General features: G+C 36.2%; 1 protein-coding gene across 7 annotated transcripts in view; it reads right to left on the bottom strand.

Annotated features, from left to right (window-relative positions):
• The window catches only part of CADPS2 (calcium dependent secretion activator 2), a gene marked incomplete at both ends in the record, with an annotated part of 338,118 nt that overhangs the window by 54,838 nt on the left and 264,717 nt on the right, over positions 1-18,563 (bottom strand). For 4 of the 7 annotated variants that reach the window (XM_080622722.1, XM_080622720.1, XM_080622723.1 and 1 more), the window contains 3 exons: positions 2,258-2,399; positions 12,414-12,570; positions 16,154-16,257. In XM_080622722.1, the coding sequence (XP_080478848.1) occupies positions 2,258-2,399; positions 12,414-12,570; positions 16,154-16,257 (403 nt within the window). Of the gene's footprint in view, positions 1-2,008; positions 2,129-2,257; positions 2,400-12,413; positions 12,571-16,153; positions 16,258-18,563 lie in introns of all 7 variants that reach the window. The other 3 variants (XM_080622719.1, XM_080622717.1, XM_080622718.1) reach the window with 1 other exon arrangement.

Below are 18,563 nucleotides of genomic sequence, written 5' to 3'. Positions count from 1 at the left end.
GGAACTGTTGGAACAAGTCCAGAGGAGGGCCACGAGGATGATCAGGGGACTGGAGCACCTCCCGTATGAAGAGAGACTGAGAAAGTTGGGGCTGTTCAGCCTGGAGAAGAGAAGGCTGCGTGGAGACCTCATAGCAGCCTTCCAGTATCTGAAGGGGGCCTATAGGGATGCTGGGGATGGACTATTCATTAGGGACTGTAGTGATAGGACAAGGGGTAACGGGTTCAAACTTAAACAGGGGAAGTTTAGATTGGATCTAAGGAAGAAATTCTTTACTGTGAGGGTGGTGAGGCACTGGAATGGGTTGCCCAGGGAAGTTGTGAATGCTCCACCCCTGGTGGTGCTCAAGGCCAGGTCGGACAGAGCCTTGGGTGGCATGGCTTAGTGTGAGGTGTCCCTGTCCATGGCAGGAGGATTGGAACTAGATGATCTTGAGGTCCTTTGCAACCCTAACTATTCTATGATTCTATATTTAACAGAGCTGCTACATGCCTACCTTAGACTTTTGCTGAAGAGAAAGAGGTGAAAATATATTCATAGTTATATGAATAGATTTAAACATGAATGTAAGAGCATGAACATGAACATTAGTAAAGTTTGGAGAATATGTAATCTCTTTTTATCGCAGACAAAATAGGCACAGTCTTGGCATTATTGATAAACATTTAATTGTAACTCAATTGGCTCACAGACTGCTTTTTCTCTTTTTTTTTTTTTGCCTGTAGATTCTTCATCAGGCAAACCTGGCATTATTATACTGAACAGAAAGTAGCCAAAGTACCAAAGCCAAGGATTAAGAGGAATTTTGTAGAATTTTGTCAAATTTTAGGGGAATTACCAGCACAACAACAATCATAATGCTCAACAGATAAGTGCCATAAGTCTGGGAGAGCACAAATTATCAACTCCCTTTCTACAAGGAGTCACATGGGAAAGATGAAGGGTAATGGGTGCAAGTTACTCCTGGGGAGAGTCCAAGAAGAAAATTTTTCACAATGAGAACAATCAGCCATTGGAATCATCTTCCCAGGTGAGTGGTGGATTCCCTAATATTGGACACATTGAAGATTCAGCTGAACAGGGTACTGGGCCATCTTACGTAGACCGTTTTTGCCAAAAAAGATTGGACCAGATGATCCGAGGTCCCTTCCAACCTTATATTTCATGATTCTATGAACTCTTGCAGTAATGGATCTGAGTCCTTGCTAGGAGTCTTTCACTCCATCACAAAACTTGAGAAGACAATACTTGAAATCATATCAAGCTTTGCATCTTGAACATGTGTTTTTTCATATCCATCCTCTCCTAATGCAACTTTAGCTAAAATAAGTTTCTTCTTGAGCCTTTCTCTAATGCATATGAATGTGTTGTCACACAAAAATCCTGCCCGTAACTATGGGAATATTCCCACAGAACAGGGCATATCTGTTCTATTTATTATATCTTTTTTTAAGAAAAGAGCACTGAAATGTTGGGGGGGGGGGGAATCAGAAAGAAACACATAGTTTCCAGACAGACAAAGAAATGGATGCACTTCTATTCTGGGTACTTATTAACCTTTTACTATTTTCCTGTAACATGGATATTTAATGACAGTATTTGCTGTCAGTGATTTTCAGAACCAATATACAGTAAGTTAACGAAACCCATGTGAAAATATGGGCTGCCTCACTTTATAAAACCATAATCTAAAATCAATTATCCAAAAGGTTCCCCACTGCTTATTAATTCAAGAGAGTCATTAGGTTGTTTAGGCCATTAAACACCATTCATACTATGACAGACCTTTGCCAAGTTGATTTTGTAAGCTATCAGGTTTAAGACTGCTACATTTTAATGTACTAGAAAGTGCAACTCACTAACAGTCCATGCTTGGCTTACTTCCAAGAAGCAGTAATTTCCAACTAAGAGATCATAAACACCATGCAATCCAAATACAGCTGCACAGAACACTAGCAAGGCCATGCAGAGCTGACATACAGTCAGAAGGTTATTGAAGAATACACACGTGGAGTCATACAAAGAAGTCATCCAGGTTGGTGTAGTAAAGCTAGGTATTTGTGGAAGATTAACAGGCAAACTTGGAACTTTTGGAAGAGCTACATTAGGAAGACTGTTGGTGATGCTCCTGTGAAGAAATAAACAATGTAGGAATACAATAAAAAATAGAATATTTAGAGGACAACGGGGGAGAACACCTGATTAGACAGAAAGCTGTAGGCAGGTGCTTTGTTCAGATCTTGTAGAAAGCACTTACTTGACGGGTTGCCATGATTCTTGTTCAAGACCTCTGTGAATGGACTGGGCAATTGATGATTCCATGAGATCAATGTAGCGGATGACCATGGGAACAAAAATTTCTTGCAAGTGCTTGTGGAACTTTCCATTGCACAAAAATGCTTTTAAAACAAAGCACAAATAAAAAATGTCAGGCCTTTCCCTACTTTATTTTACTATAGGAAAAAAGTATTTCTTAAAATATTTTAATACACAAAAGCATTATAAGAACAAGATCCCACTTGTGTAGGAAATACAGTTCAAAAAAGACAAATGAAGTGCTTCATAAAGACACTGCAGTACATTTTAAACTGTTACTGTAATGAAAACTAGGCACATACAGAAGTTCTTTGCTGAACTGGAACACTTTTGCATCTTTGCTGAATATAAGCCTTAGTAATTTTGCTCAATACTTAGACACCAAGACAGAATAAAAAACCCCAAACAAACCAAACAGCATTTGAATGCCATTCAATTATTTTTATTCTCCTTATGCTAAGAAGAACAAAGGTTACAGTAAAACACTGCAGCTGCACTTGGCTACGTGCAAAAATATAGATGTATACAGCATTTCCTCCAGATTGTTTAATGGAAAAAGGCAATATGTGACATATGAGTGTTTGGGGGAGTAAGAACAGTTTACCCATCTGCTCTGTGCTCTTGGGAGCTGGCAAAGTCCTGAATTACTGCCTGTAGCTACCAAGAAGACATGTCTTAATGTTCTTATTCACGTCCACGCACAAAAATCTTGAAGGCCAGAGCTCATCACCAGAACTGTGGCTTTTTCCATCCTGACATGTGCTCAAACCTCATCAAGGCCCCCATGAACAAAAGTACCTACCAGGCAATCTGTGCTCATGTGAAACATCCTCAGCCAAGTTTGCCTCTCCTCTGCCCTCTCAACTGTCTTGCAAAAGTTTAAAGGAGCTAACTCTGCACTTCTCTTCTGGAAGTTTGCTAATTCTTCAGTGTGATTATTTCCAATTTACAGCAATTTTAATTTTACAACTATTTAAAGCAAGTCCTGAAAACTAGTTGCCTAAAGCGCTTAGGAAAGCTGACAAAATGAAACACACACAGAGGTGTTCTCTTGGTTTTCTAAAAAATGGAGCTGATTGGTGAGTGTAATACAAATATGAAGCACGTTAGTCAAGAAAAGTAAATTAGCTATAAGCAGTAGAAAATGACCTGCTTCACAGATGGGATTTACTGCATGAAAAACTATATATACAATGCAAACTGAAGATGCTTAAAACCTGAAAATTAGTTTGCCACCACCACTGCTTGTCCTTGCACACCCTGAAATGTTCTCCTAAAAAATCCTAAATCTTAGCACACTTATGTCCTGTCCCACCAAGGGAATATATCAGTTTCATGTTTTGAATGTGTCTATGTTCACCCATTAACCCAGCACTATTATTAGGACCTATTAGAATATTCCCATGTGTACATGGAAATCATACAGGCAAGCTGAGCTGAAGAGAGAAATTGTCATGATTTTGGTAGCTCTCCTTTTCTCCCACACATATTTGGGTTTAATCCTCTTATGGGTTTCTCCTCCCATATATTCCTGCATCCAGGCTTCTAATTTGATCTGGATGGGAACCACAACTGCATTTTGAGGAGGCTTCCTTTCCTTCCTAAGAAGAAAATCTTGGATCATGCGGCTCAAAACTATGGAAACCAGCTCACAAAATTACAATCCCTCTTCCACTACTGGTACAACTCCATGTATAACATATAAACATAATTTCAGTAACTTCCAGAAACTCCTTTGCCTTCCATTCTTGAATGATGTCCACCACAAACTGAACCTGGTAGAGAAGGAGACTGTTGGAAAAACACGTCATGAAGTTTCAGTTCCCTACTGTTACTTGTATTGCAAGGAAGTTGCTGAGTGTCTGGACACTATTTTTTTTTTTTTTTCTTGAATATAATGATGTGAAAGCAAAAACTATTTTATTGAAAACATCCTTGCAGAGTAATGAGAAATTATGTATCAATCACTTTTACCTAAGGAGGCAACACTAATGTGATCAGCTCACTTTGTTTTTTTTTTTTTTACCTGCCTCTCTCTTGATAAGAATTTTTAAACTTTTCATTGATTTCAACCATATTACACACAGGGGTGGAGATACCAGACATATGAAGATCATGAAAACAGGCAGCTAGGCAGCAGGCAGAGATTATTAGGGTTTCCACTGAGAAAAAAGCAGCAGCATAGGCTCATCTCTTATTAAACACTTGAGAATCTACCCTTGAGAGCACCTATGAGTCCATTACAAACATGCTCCATTATTTACACTGCTCCTAGAACTACTTGTTAACTAGCTAGCTCTGGCATAATTATTTCTATACCAGGCACTAAAACCAGTTTCATTTTTCTATATTTATATATCTTAAACCTGCAGCTCCTGTGACCAGCAATAACAACAACTTAGAAGGATTTGGATAGTAACAAAAAGGTTTCACAGTAAACACCTGATGAACATTGCCTTTGAGAAACAAAAGGCTGGTCTAAAGCTACACATTAGGCTGATTTTTCAAGGCAACTTTGAGCTTAAAACCAAGAATACAACTGCGTCAATTAAGTCAATATTGCTTCTTTATAGCAAGTCAGTGCAGGACTGTCATTAATTAGGCAATCACAGTTACTGGAAGGGATGATCTTGTAGTCTACTGGTTTCTGACCACACTGCAGAAATGCTCTGCTACAAGCCCTGTTCTGGGGGGGCCACAGGGATGCTGGGGATGGACTATTCATTAGGGACTGTAGTGACAGGACAAGGGGTAACAGATTAAAACTTAAACAGGAGAAGTTTAGACTGGATATAAAGAAGAAATTCTTCACTGTTAGGGTGGTGAGGCACTGGAATGGGTTGCCCAGGGAAGTTGTGAATGCTCCATCCCTGGAGGTGTTCAAAGCCAGGTTGGACGAAGCCTTGGTTTGCATGGTTTAGTGTGAGGTGTCCCTGCCCATGGCAGGGCAGTTGGAACTAGATGATCTTAAGGTCCTTTGCAACCCTAACTATTATATGATTCTATGATTCTAATTACAGTAATAAAGCCTCATGGGCAGGAGAGCGACTCTTGTTACTCTGAAGTCAGAATGAAATTTAAAGAAATCACATGAAATAAAAGCTGTTAAAAAGTTAATAATTTTTCAAACATCCTGACATCAGTCTTTGCAGGGAAGTGAAACTTTTCAATACGATGCCAAGACTTAATATGACTGCACCTCCACTGAGATCCCTCTGTACATGGGCACACGGGAGTGCTGTCTCAGATCAACAACTCAGTGAGCATTCTGTTTTCCCAGGGCGGAGGACATGGCAGCTCTGATTTACCCATCTGGAGATCTCTGTCAAGGATTACTGCAGGGCAGGGAAAGAACTCAAAGCACAGGGGTAAGTGATATAGCTGAGTATCACCAGCAGACTCATGGCACTTTATGATTAGAATTGATCTTGCCGAAAGGTACCACCTGTGCATCAAAGCAGATGGGAAATGAGATCCTTGAGGAAATGCCACACTTCAAATCCCTCAACTGCCACTTGTCTTCAAAGATATGTAGCTTAATTCTCCGTTGTCTTGTAGATATAGACACCCCACACCTTCTTCATATGAGCCATCTCATATTCACACAAACAACAACAAAATGAAAGCCTATGCCAGGGCAGGCTTATGCATAGACAATATTAATCGAAAACAGATTACAGAAACAGATTCCCAGATGAAACTTTCTTGAAATACTGAAGTTGAAGATTAAAGTTATTAATTTTTTACATATTAGGTAGCTGAAATATATTAAAACATGAGAAGAAAAAAAATCAGAGATGAAAGTACAGTCTATTAATACAGCACTGGAATGAGGTTTCTCCTCTAATAGTAAAAAAAGAATCTACTGTGCTTGTGTACAGCAGAAGCTGTGGGTTTGTTTTGCTTTTACTTAGAGAGGCACAGCTTAGGAGTTATCCTGGAGTCAGTGTGTTATGCTGTCCTCAAGAACTTCTACAGAATCAAAAGAAAGGAAAAATGCCAGGTTAACATGAGCCTCTTTCCCACTGACAAAATTAGCCCTTTGGCAGACAGTCTATAATTATTCTGCCCTCCATATGATTCTTGGGAAGGCACCACTTGGATTTTCTGGCATATTCTTAAATCTGAAATAAAAACAGTAAATTTAAAAAAAAGAAATTTCCTTGGGGCTCCATATTCTATTCACAGCAGTTGAAAATAATCCAATAACCTGTAAAAAGAAACTTTATATTTCCATTCATTTCCTGTTTATATTACATTTGGCCTCCAAAGAGCATTTATTATTCAGCTACTTAAATTGTGGTGAAAATTGGAAGTAGTTTATATACAAAATGTGCATTTTTACATGCAAGACATACATTAAAAGAGAATTTTAGAGATTTTTTATTTATGTGGAAGCATGCAGAAAATTTATTTTATCTTTACAAGACAAAGTGAGTGACATGATTTCCTTGTGCCTAAAACTCTCATCCAGTCAAAAGGTCATTGGCTATTCTGGTAAGCAGTAATGCAGCTTGAGTTAGCTGTCAGTATCAGTAACCAAAACATGTAGCTCTTATAAGAAGATAGGTTATGATTTTAAAGCAGGTCCTAATAGCTGAAGCAAAAACTGTAAGCCCCTGATCTATGAAGAGATTCCCACTGCAATTAGAGAGAGGTGTAAGGTTTACTTTGTCACTTTGTCGGTCACATGGACAGTGGGATTGAGTGCGCCCTCAGCAAGTTTGCCGGTGACACCAAGCTGTGTGGTTCGGTTGATACGCTGGAGGGAAGGAATGCCATCCAGAGGGACCTTGACACGCTTGTGAGGTGGGCTGATGCCAACCTTATGAAGTTTAACCATGCCAAGTGCAAGGTCCTACACCTGGGTCGGAGCAATCCCAGGCACAGCTACAGGTTGGGCAGAGAAGAGATTCAGAGCAGCCCTGCAGACTTGGGGGTGTTGGTCAATGAGAAAATGAACATGAGCTGGCAGTGTGTGCTCGCAGCCCAGAAAGCCAACTCTATCCTGGGCTGCATCAAGAGGAGCGTGACCAGCAGGTCGAAGGAGGTGATCCTGCCCCTCTACTCTGCTCTCGTGAGACCTCACTTGGAGTATTGTGTGCAGTTCTGGTGTCCTCAACATAAAAAGGACATGGAACTGTTGGAACAAGTCCAGAGGAGGGCCACGAGGATGATCAGGGGACTGGAGCACCTCCCGTATGGAGATAGGCTGAGAAAGTTGGGGCTGTTCAGCCTGGAGAAGAGAAGGCTGCGTGGAGACCTCATAGCAGCCTTCCAGTATCTGAAGGAGGCCTACAAGGATGCTGGGGATGGACTATTTATCAGGGACTGTAGTGACAGGACAAGAGGTAACGGGTTCAAACTTAAACAGGGGAAGTTTAGATTGGATCTAAGGAAGAAATTCTTTACTGTGAGGGTGGTGAGGCACTGGAATGGGTTGCCCAGGGAAGTTGTGAATACTCCACCCCTGGCGGTGTTCAAGGCCAGGTCGGACAGAGCCTTGGGTGGCATGGCTTAGTGTGAGGTGTCCCTGCCCATGGCAGGAGGATTGGAACTAGATGATCTTGAGGTCCTTTGCAACCCTAACTATTCTATGATTCTATGATTCTATAATGAAAGGTATCGGTGTGGGTATAATGTTTGCCCTGATTACCTTAAATCCAAATTGCTTTCAATCTCTACACTGTAGTTTAAGATAGGGGCTGTGATGTCATAAATTTGTGTATGAAAGTGGTCACAGGCTGTAACAAAGCAGGAAAGTGATGCTGATTTTGGTGGTATTTGCCACTCTGCTACTAGCAACACCAGTAGTGGAAAAAACCTATCAGAGAATTCCTGTTTGAAATCAATAGCCATGATATATGGCAATGGCTTTCAAAAGTCTAATACTCAACTTGCTGCTTTTTCTAAATCAGTTTTATCAGACTGTCTACAGGTGTACCATGGCTGAATTACAGCAGGTACACAGACATTTCACTGAGTAATACCTGATGGAAAACAGTATTATGAGTTAACTTAAAATACTCCTAGTTTTGACTGATTCATGCCAACGCAGTAATGCAATAATGCTGGGCAACAGCACAGTACATAGTGTCAGGAAGTGATACTTGAAAAGAAAACTTGGCAAGGAAAGGTGCAGAATATTGAATAGACAATTGAAAAACCTCTGAAATAAGCCAAATATATAGACACTTCATGTAAGTAAGCATTTGCCTCCATAAGATCTCTCTGACACTGTCTTAAATGAAGAAGAATTAATACATGTCTGTCTTGAGTCACTGAAAACCTGATTAATCCGAATAATTAAACAACTAGAGAAAGAAAATTGCCCTCTAGAGCAGGCCCCTTCGTAACATAATTTACGGGCTCTGAGGACAAAAAAGTAGCATGGTCATTACAGAAAATAAGACACAATCCTGGGACAGCCATGTTCTACCATCTACGAATATCCAATTCTAGAAAAAAAAAAAATCACTAGTATAGAGAGATACTGGGTACTGTTAACACTATACAATCTGCAAAGTTTTATATAGGGATAATTGTGTATGAACAATAGAAACTTTGGACACCATAAAAATGTTTATTAAAGAAGCAGGTACAGTATTTTTTCAAACCTTTACATTTTGAAAAATCACACTAAATTTATCTACAATCTATTACTGAACTCCACAGAAAATATAATTTATTAAATCACTTTTTGTTATTTGTTCATTCTTGTCAGAAAAGCTGAAATAATTTTTAGGATAGGAAAATCACACCCTTCCACCCATTTTTCTAAGTAGTTCTTCAGTCAGACTTAACAGGAAAGCAATCACTGATGAAGTCATTGATGAACTGTGAATTGTTGTGAAGTAAGGTCAGAAAAAAACGGAGAAGCTGAAAGTGATTCAAAATAGAGTCCTTCAAAATAGAAATGTGAAGTTTCAGTCAGGATTCCCCCTTCCTCCCTCCTTTTACTTCATGAAAATTTATACAGTGTATTGGAAAATGCACTTCTCATTGTTAAATGAAAATTAGCTTTAAAGTAGTCTGCTTGAATCCTGTACAATGTTTTGTATATTATGTAAAATAACACACTGATATTATTTGAATAGTAAAGACTATGCAATTTCATTACCTCATGGTCTTTCTAATATTGTATTTTAGTGATATGGTTATAAAAATAGTCTTACATATAAGTTTTCTTTAATGCTGTAAATGCTAGATTGTTTCTTTATTGTTAAGAGTTCTTTTATGTCAGGTTTATGTGAAAACTGACTCCTGCATTGAAGACTTAGAGCTCATTTAAAGCTCTTGAGATAGAATAACATGCAGGTGTCAGTCCTCCAAATTTCACTGAAGATTAACCTAATATGCAATATGGTGACCTCACAGTTCTTCATTTGGAAGAAATCTGAAAAGTAATCTCTGATATAACCTGAGAGAGAGAACAACCCAGTGGGATTTCCACCTCTTCATTTCCTAATGAGGTTTTTGATAATGAGAGGTGACTTTGCCAGTCACTGTGGGCTCTATTATGTCTAATTTACTCCACTTCACTCTCCTTGTTAATTATTAACACTAGCCTTTTTATCCTCATGAGACCACATTCCAGTTTTTCTCTTTTTAGATTTTTTTTCTAAATCTATCTTTATGAAGGTGATAGTTTTTGAGAAAAGGTTTTCACTTAGAGTAAAGCTAGAATGATTTATTTCATTTTGGAAGACTGTAAAATTGATTATATAAGCATGGGGAACTCTTTCTAATGACTTTAGTGCACTTACAAGGTGAAAAGGCTGTTAATTAAAGAATAAACACTGAGATATGTTCCACTTGGGAATCAGTTCTTGGTAGAGTGGTCACTTGCCACTTGCTAACATATCCACCGATTAAAAGGTGTCTAATTTCAATGGTTGCTTTCCAATGGTTCTGGGAAAAAAAAAAGTGTATAATTTTCTAGATTGCTTTCACTTGCCAGACGCTGTCATTTACTATATCTTTTGTCATTAAGGAATTACTTAAATTGGCATACAGGTGTGACATTTCATACAGCAATCATTTCATATCCTTCAGTTAAGGTTTTACAATCTTTCTAATAACTGCTTTGACATGAAAGTCGTTTCAATAATTTAGCACAATTATCTATTTAATCTTCTAAGGAAAGAAAAATCAGTAGCCTACTGATACAGCCTGCATGTCCTTTGCATGTGAAGACATCCCTCATTTGTTTCTACAGCTTCTCTCAGGTTGGAACCAAAGTGCAAAGGAACACAAATGACACAATAATGTAGTTAAAACTGGTGTCACAAATCCTGCTTGTAAAACTACTGTAAAATACCTCCACAGCTTTCAAAAACCAAGTGATTGTTATAAGTGCACATAACATCACAATTAGAGATGTGTGTGATTCCTAGACTGAAAATGTAACATGGTAGGAAAGACACCTCAATATAGGTTTGAAATTTTTCATCTGAATTTTTGATGATCAGACATTCATTTAAAGTAATGCAGAATGTGTGTTGCAGGAGCCTAACTCTTAAGAGATCTGCACCAAGACTGAACAATTCCTACACCCTTCTGAGCAGCCTTCTAAACTGATCTTGAATTACTACCAGCATGGCAATTTTAATACGTTTCTATAGTTGTAGTTTGTCCATCAAAGTATCCAGATGAAACATTCATTAATATCTTAAAAACAAACTAAGGGAAATGCTATTAGCATACATTTTCTTTCACTAGGATAATATGTGAAGACAGAACATCAGGAATATGTCATTTTATGTATTGCTAAATGTCGGGGTATGGAAACATAACCAATGTAAAGAGATCTCTAAAGTGGATTTTAATGTTCTTTCACTCTGTCCTAGACCCCATCAAATTTGGTGTAGTAACAGTGACATTCAACAATCCAGTTTAAGATTCAGTTTTAGTTCAGTGGCCCTGTCCATTTGCTCCTTTCCTTCCATGAATTTTGTCATCCATGATGTTGCAGTGAATTGTACATTTGCTAGTTGCTCCATTTCATGATGTGGTGCTGTGGCCAACAGGTGTTATACTGAGATGACCTATAAATTTCGATAAATGCTTGGTAGCTAAGGTTAACAATAATACGGTGATAAATAATACAGGTTGCAATATGTATAACCTTGCAGAGAAGCTCTTGAATACTATTTTCAATTCTTTCAGTCAAGTAGCTTCCATACATGGAGCTAAAATTCTTCATAGCTATTGAACTTCCACAGAAATTAAATAAATTTTCCTGGAAGAGTAAAAAATAATTTCTTGTATTTATAATTAAAAAAATATAAAATTTTGGAATAACTTTAATCATTCAATAAAACCAGCATTTGGATCTCCAGCAGAATTTAAAAAAAGTAGGTAATTTTCTCATTTTGTTTTTAAGATACGAGTAAACATATAAAAAAAAAAGCACAAATATATTTTTTCTTTATGATGCCTTAAAATGTTAGGTGCAATTCAATGTTTTTAAATTAACACCTAACTAATTTTCTTTGGTTTCACTGGTTATGTCCTCAATTCCGTTATAAAAATCACTTCCACACAACACATGCCTAGAACATCCCTTAACTGTAAAAAAAAATAAATTCTCTCTTCAAAGACAAGTAAAAGCAAGATAATGTGGCTATTTCAAATTTTGGTGTCCAAATCAAATAATGATACAATACACCAAGTGAACATAAATACACTGATTTGTTGTGTGCATCTTATTTGCATTCATGCTAAGCTTACGGTACTTTTATAGACATAATTAGTCTGAAAGTACTTTATCTGAAGGCTTAGAATGAAATATTAACTACAATTTTATTTAAGCAGTATAGATTAAATATAAAACATTAAATACATATTGCTCTGCTTGTACATCTTGATTTAAAACTGAGTAATTCGTGAATACTCAATGTTTAAGGGATTACCAGAACAAGGACTGAAATGGTGCAAAGATAAACTTCCAAGAAATGGAGCACCAGTATATATATCATAAACACAGGCACTGTCACTTTTATTTTGAGTATTATATTACTCAGAAACCTTATTCTAAGGTGTGGGCACATTGAAAAATCTTATTCAGACAATACGTAAAAAGCCTAGGATCTTACTGTCATTTCTGAGGGCATTATTCAACAGCTGGAAAAGTGGGAAGCTGTCCCAGGAGTCCTGCGGCTGTGCCTCAAGCGCCGAATCCATATCAACAGAATACAGAGACAAAAACTTCTCTGCATGCTCAGCCAATAATTCTGGCCACCAAGCGAATGCCTGCAAATATGTCAAAATAGAATTACTAAACATGAGTTGGAAAGCAAAGAGATGTGTTGTATCTATGGCAAAATACATTTGGATACATCATGTCACATCCTATCTCATTTGGGGAGAATGAACTGGCCAAGTGAAAAATGTGAATCTATTTTATGAAAAAAATGCATCAAAATTGTAAAAAATCAAATAGAGTATGCTGGGAAAGATGATATAATAAGAATCAAAATGTACCACAAAAAAATTTAAAAAGGAGCATAAATCTCTGAAAGTATTTTGCCAGACAGCAAAGAAAAAGAAGGCCTTATCCTTGAAAAATTACTGTATGTGCTGCTTTTGATTTCATTCAGTTCTAAGAATATAAGTAACCACATTAATTTATTTTTCAACTAAATTCTTGTGAATACCTTTTGCACTCATTTTTAGTCAGAAGGGATGGTCTTAGTGTAACGTTTTATTCCTTGAAGTCTAAGGGTTTTTTTTAATAGATACAGAGCACTTTTTAATTCCTGTTTTTTCCTGAAAGATGTTGGCTCTCCTGAGGAAGGCATCCAGTTTTCCTTCCACAAATGCTATAAATGCATCTTTGGAAATTCATTAATGTCTATATTAATTTTCAGTAACATAACAACATTTTGGAATACACATTTTCCTTTGATAAAAATTTAGATTCTTAGGTAATCCTAGCTTAAAAGAAGAAATTTGTTAAAAATAGTGTCAGCAAGCAAAGCCAGCTCCACATTAAAGACTGCTTCACATGTAACTTGTACCTTTTTACTGTCACTTACATCTTGGCTTTGAAAGGTCAATATTGAAGCTGAGTATTGTATTGGAGGGAGCAGTGTGATTCTGGAGTTAAAGATGAAGGTGAACGTATGAAATAGGATGAATATCACATACTGCTGAGAGTTCACAAAAATAAGCGACAGCGGGAAATATCTACATATACTAGATAACAAAGTATCTTTGTTTTCAAACTTATGGCTCTCATATTGAATATCTTGTTCTGAATAGTTCTGAGTTACCAGCATCGGACACAAGTAGCTTGATCTATACAAGTACTGAGTTCCCACACCTTCAGAGTCACAGAAATCCTCATTTGCATTTCTGCAACTAAGGTTCTAGATAATGTAGAATTATGTACTTACGCTTGAAACGCATCAAATTAAAGACAACTTCTGAAAAGTGATCTACAAATATGTTTTTGCATCCTGGACTTTCTGATGCCTGTAATTCTTTTTGACATGGGCCAAACAGAGAAAAGATGAACTGGCAAGATGTTTTAAATAAATGTTGAGCATCCTCTGCTATTACTGAAAAGTACTTTGTACGTTTCAGTGTCAGGACTGGAGGATGCTGATTGCCACCATAGTAAAAAGAAAATATGAGGCTTCAAAAATTTTGGCAAGAGTTTGAAATGGAGTCTTTTTCCTTAAACCACAAGAAGTTTCTCATTAGTAAATTGTTTTAATGGAAGCTCATTAAATGAACAGACTCCTTACCCAAGAAAATAATTAAATGCAAAGAAATAAAGAAGAAATGTATACAGGCATAGGCAGGTGTCCCTTTTAGGCAAGCAAAACTCTTCAGAAAATATTGCCAAAAACTCAAAACAAAGCAAAACCAGAAAACCAGCACTTCTTCTTTCTATCTTCTCCCCCTTTGTAAATGACACTTGAAACCAGACAGAAATTATTCTGACCCTCTTCTTAAGATAACCATCATTGCTCAGGCAGCAAGGAACAAAATAAAAATAAAAAAACCCCAATACTACAGCTAAGATAGTTGTTCAGTCATTATGGGTAACATGAAAACAGGCCAAAGGCAATTAGCAATTGGTGACATAAATTCTAAGAAAAAAAAAACTGACTGGATTGAAAGAAGAATGAAGTTCTTAGATTACAGAAAGACACACAAATGTGGCAATACAACAAGAGAAATCATCAGAACAATTTATGCTACACAATCAATGCACAGCTACATGCTATAAATGATGAAAAATAATGCTTAGTTGATCAGGAATCACATACCTCTCTTCCCTTTGGGAATCCCAGATATTTGGAAGTGTTATGAGTTTAAAAAAAAAAAAATCTAGCGTTAAAAAAAAGTGATATACTATTTTAGAGGTTACTGATCCTTTTCATCAACTGCACCATTAAACAGTGAATGTTTACTTAACATTAGGATATGAAATCACCATACTTGATCTTCAGTTTTGAGTAGGGAATGCACAATTTTACTATCTTGTTTTCAGATATACTTGAATATTGAAAATCTCAATGCTCTATACATTTCAATAAAATGAACATTTATTACATGAATGAAGGGGAGAATAATTTTAAAATTATTCTTCTCAAGCTGTCTTAGATCAGATTGAAAACTTCTGCTGAATAGATTTTTCTGAAGGCATGTGCAATATATTTACTCTTCTGAAAAATACCACATTTCTGACTGCAAATACATAGTACAGAAAGTAATCTTTGAACAGAGATGTTTAATCATACATGGATCATTTGACCGGGTTTTTTTTGTGTTCTTTTCCACAGAAGTCTAATATTCTTAAAGTAATGCAGGTCCTCAAAAGACAAAGACAACAATATATACATTTTATTAAGTAATCATTATACAGTAACACAGTGGCAATAGTAGTGTAGAACAGAACCTCAAGGGAATTAATTTCAAATCATCGAAACAGCTGTTTTTTCAGTATGAGATAAAACATCTATAACAAGTTCACACATGACAGATGTAAGCTAAAAACTAGATTCCATAGTGTGATATAAAACCAGATGTTTTGAATGATCATATTTATAGCTATATATACTAAATCATGTTTATCCCTTTACATATTTTCCCCAAAAATATTTATCAAGTTTTTAAAGAATATTTTAAAAACAATTTCCTGAACCTTAGAAAACTATATTTATTAATTAAATGTTGATAATATATGTAATTGTGTGTACCTGGTCAAGTTTATTTTTGTAATTCCTTGATATAAAAAAAGTGCTATAATTCTAAATATTCTAAATATTATGTTTTCTTTATCATGAAGCAAGACTTGAGAGTAAGAAACATGAAATTGTTCTATCTTATGCTATCTACCATATAATGCCATTTAAAAAGCTCAAGTTTAAAAGCAGTACTTTTCCAATCAACAGAAGAGCAATGTGAATGCAATTATTATACCCATCGTTAAAATCAAGACATATACAGCTGATGAAAACTAGCATTCAGTTATATTTTCTATTTTGAATGAGAGGTGAAAAGTTGGAAGGCACAACTGTATGAGGCTATGAACGTTTTCCACACCATTTCACCACCTCCAGCACAAAGATGCTTTCTCTATTTTATTCTCTTTAATTTTCATTTCTAAACCCACTGTTCATTCAAGCGAATTCAAGTAGAGTTTTATTTCACTTCACTTTTCATAAGCTTCAAGTCTCTTATTCCTCTGTAAATGCGAACTGCCTTAAACATATGTCAGAAAGTAAAGCTAAAATGTTTCTTGACAGAATTGCTTCACATCAGGGGAGAAAAAAACCTTAGGACAAGCCATTCTCTACATCAAATACAGTTAAGACCTCACCTCTGAATGATGTTCTTCATTTTGCTGCAATACTTCGATACAGAGTTCTGCAAGGTGAAGAACCTCTTCCAGTTTTCTAGCAGGTGTTGCTTGGTTCATGGTCTCTATATAAATGTAAAATGCAAACCAAAATTGCTTTAGTTATAAATAAGACTCAACAGTAAGAGAAAGCAATGTCAGAAAGGAATGGAAATGGTGCAGTTATGATTTTCCGAAGTATAAGAAATTTCATGTGTTAAGGACATTCATTTATAAATGCAGCTGAATGTTCAGATCACTAGAAAGAAAAAATATTTAATTCAGAAAAGAATCACTGATCATTATGAACATTAATATATGAGAACTAACAGGTGCATCAGTGTATTAGACGCTCAACTTCTGCAACAAGCAAGTTGTAATTCTCTTCAAGGTCAGATATACAAAGACAGCAGACAGTAGAGACCTTTTCATTATTGTATCGTCAGTACAATGCTGTTCTCACTAGATGGCTCATTATTGTCATCGACAAGATTAATGCATTTTGCAGCAGCCAAAAATTCCAAAAGTTTTATCTAAATAAGACACTGTATTCTAGGCATATTTAGTACAAACCACAGTAATAATTCAAAGAATATTTTCTAATAACTAATTATTCAAATAACTATTTTTCTATCGCCTGTTCACCAATAGGAGTGAATCTGCATTGTTTTCAGTACCATAGTGAAGAGTAGCAATATAAGAAATTTTTATAACAGAAATTGACACAAACTGACTAAAAGCTCCACATAGAAGAAAACAAGGACAAATGCAGAAGTTATAAACTATGTGAGGATCACTGATTCTACAGAGTAGACTTCAAAAAGAAGCAAACAACAAAGGTAAAACAATTGCCTGAAATTCTTACAGGACAATTAAACTCAGTCTAGTATTCCATTAAAAAAGAAATCACAGGATTATATCCCAGGAAAAGTCATGGGAGATAAGGGAAAAGACCAATTGAATTTTTTAACAACCATAGTTTAATCAGTAGAAGTAATTTGTCCACACATAATTTATATCATTAGGAATACCTTCAGTATCAGCTATATGAGCTTGTTTACTTAACTATGCTCTTGTCCCTGAGTGTAAACCATGGGATGGAAATGATATTGCACAATATCAGCACGCGTAAAGTATGGTCACGTTAGCCGGGTTTGCAGAGGACTTATAAAGCTGGTAAAACAAGGTGAGTGAGGGTCTCAGGAATACTATTTTCCCATTTTCTGTGCATGTTCATGGGTCACTTGAATAGCAAATCACATGAATACAGCAGAAAATTCTGCTGACATTTCTTTCTCACTTTAGGCATTCATCATGACATAGAACATTAGCAGGCTAATTAAAAAAAATGTACATGACCTCCCTTCGTGTCAGCAAGAATATCAAACTGCATGCAATAAGTAATTTTCAACATTTAACATTTCTGGCAAATCAAAACAACTTTTCAGACATCTTAAAGGCAGGTGACCTTGTCCAGTTCTTCAGCACTAACAGATGCATAGTACCTTGATGAAATACATAGCTTCAATGCAATTTTTGAAGAAACAGTGGATTAGAACCTCCAGCAAACATCTGCTTAAACGTGTCTACAAACCCACATTGTTTTCATGCAAAAAACAAAATAGGCAAATTAGTTACTGAAGCAACTAATTTTTTTTTTTTTTCAAATCTTATTAAGACCACATAAGGAGACATGTGAAACAGTATGATTTCCAAAACAACAATCTAACTCAAGAAAGAGCTATTGCATGAACATGGACCAAGCACAAAACATGCACCATGACACAAAACTACATTCACAATGTCAAGATCACAGTTATTAATAATGTACTGAATTTGCAAATTTGATACTGTAGAAAAATTACATGAATATAACCACAACTATATCAACGTATTATGTCAACTGCGATTAGAAAGAATTAGTCCAGCCCATATTATTTAATTTATAGTGTAATGACTACTATTGGATTTGGACTTAAACAGTGGTCTCTATGCTTATCTGCGACTGAAAATGCTGTTTCCTCTAGTGGTGCGTCCTCTCCTTCCTGAAAACACAGCGAGTATTATTCATACAGCTGATATATCACTATCCATATCACTGATGTTAATGAGTCTTAAGAAACTAGTGATATTAATACAGAGTATGACTGGCACATCTGATTTCAGCATAAACAACTCATTTTATTACAAATTCAGCCTGATCTTCATAGACCTTACCACTAACCAAGTAAACAAAATAATTGCATTCATAATTGCTTTCATTCCTAATGAAACCAAATAAGCTGTAAATGATTCAAAAATTATCTCCTAGAAGGGCTCCTCCAAATTAGTAAGAAAGAAATTCTAATAATTATAATGAATCTGATGTTGCATTTTTGTACTGGAGTGAGTT

The sequence above is a fragment of the Psittacula echo genome (assembly GCF_963264785.1).
Source record: "Psittacula echo genome assembly, chromosome: 1".
NCBI classification, from domain to species: Eukaryota; Metazoa; Chordata; class Aves; order Psittaciformes; family Psittacidae; genus Psittacula; species Psittacula echo.
The sequence above is the reverse complement of the archived record's forward strand: the minus strand, read 5'-3'. Positions and strand labels throughout refer to the sequence as shown.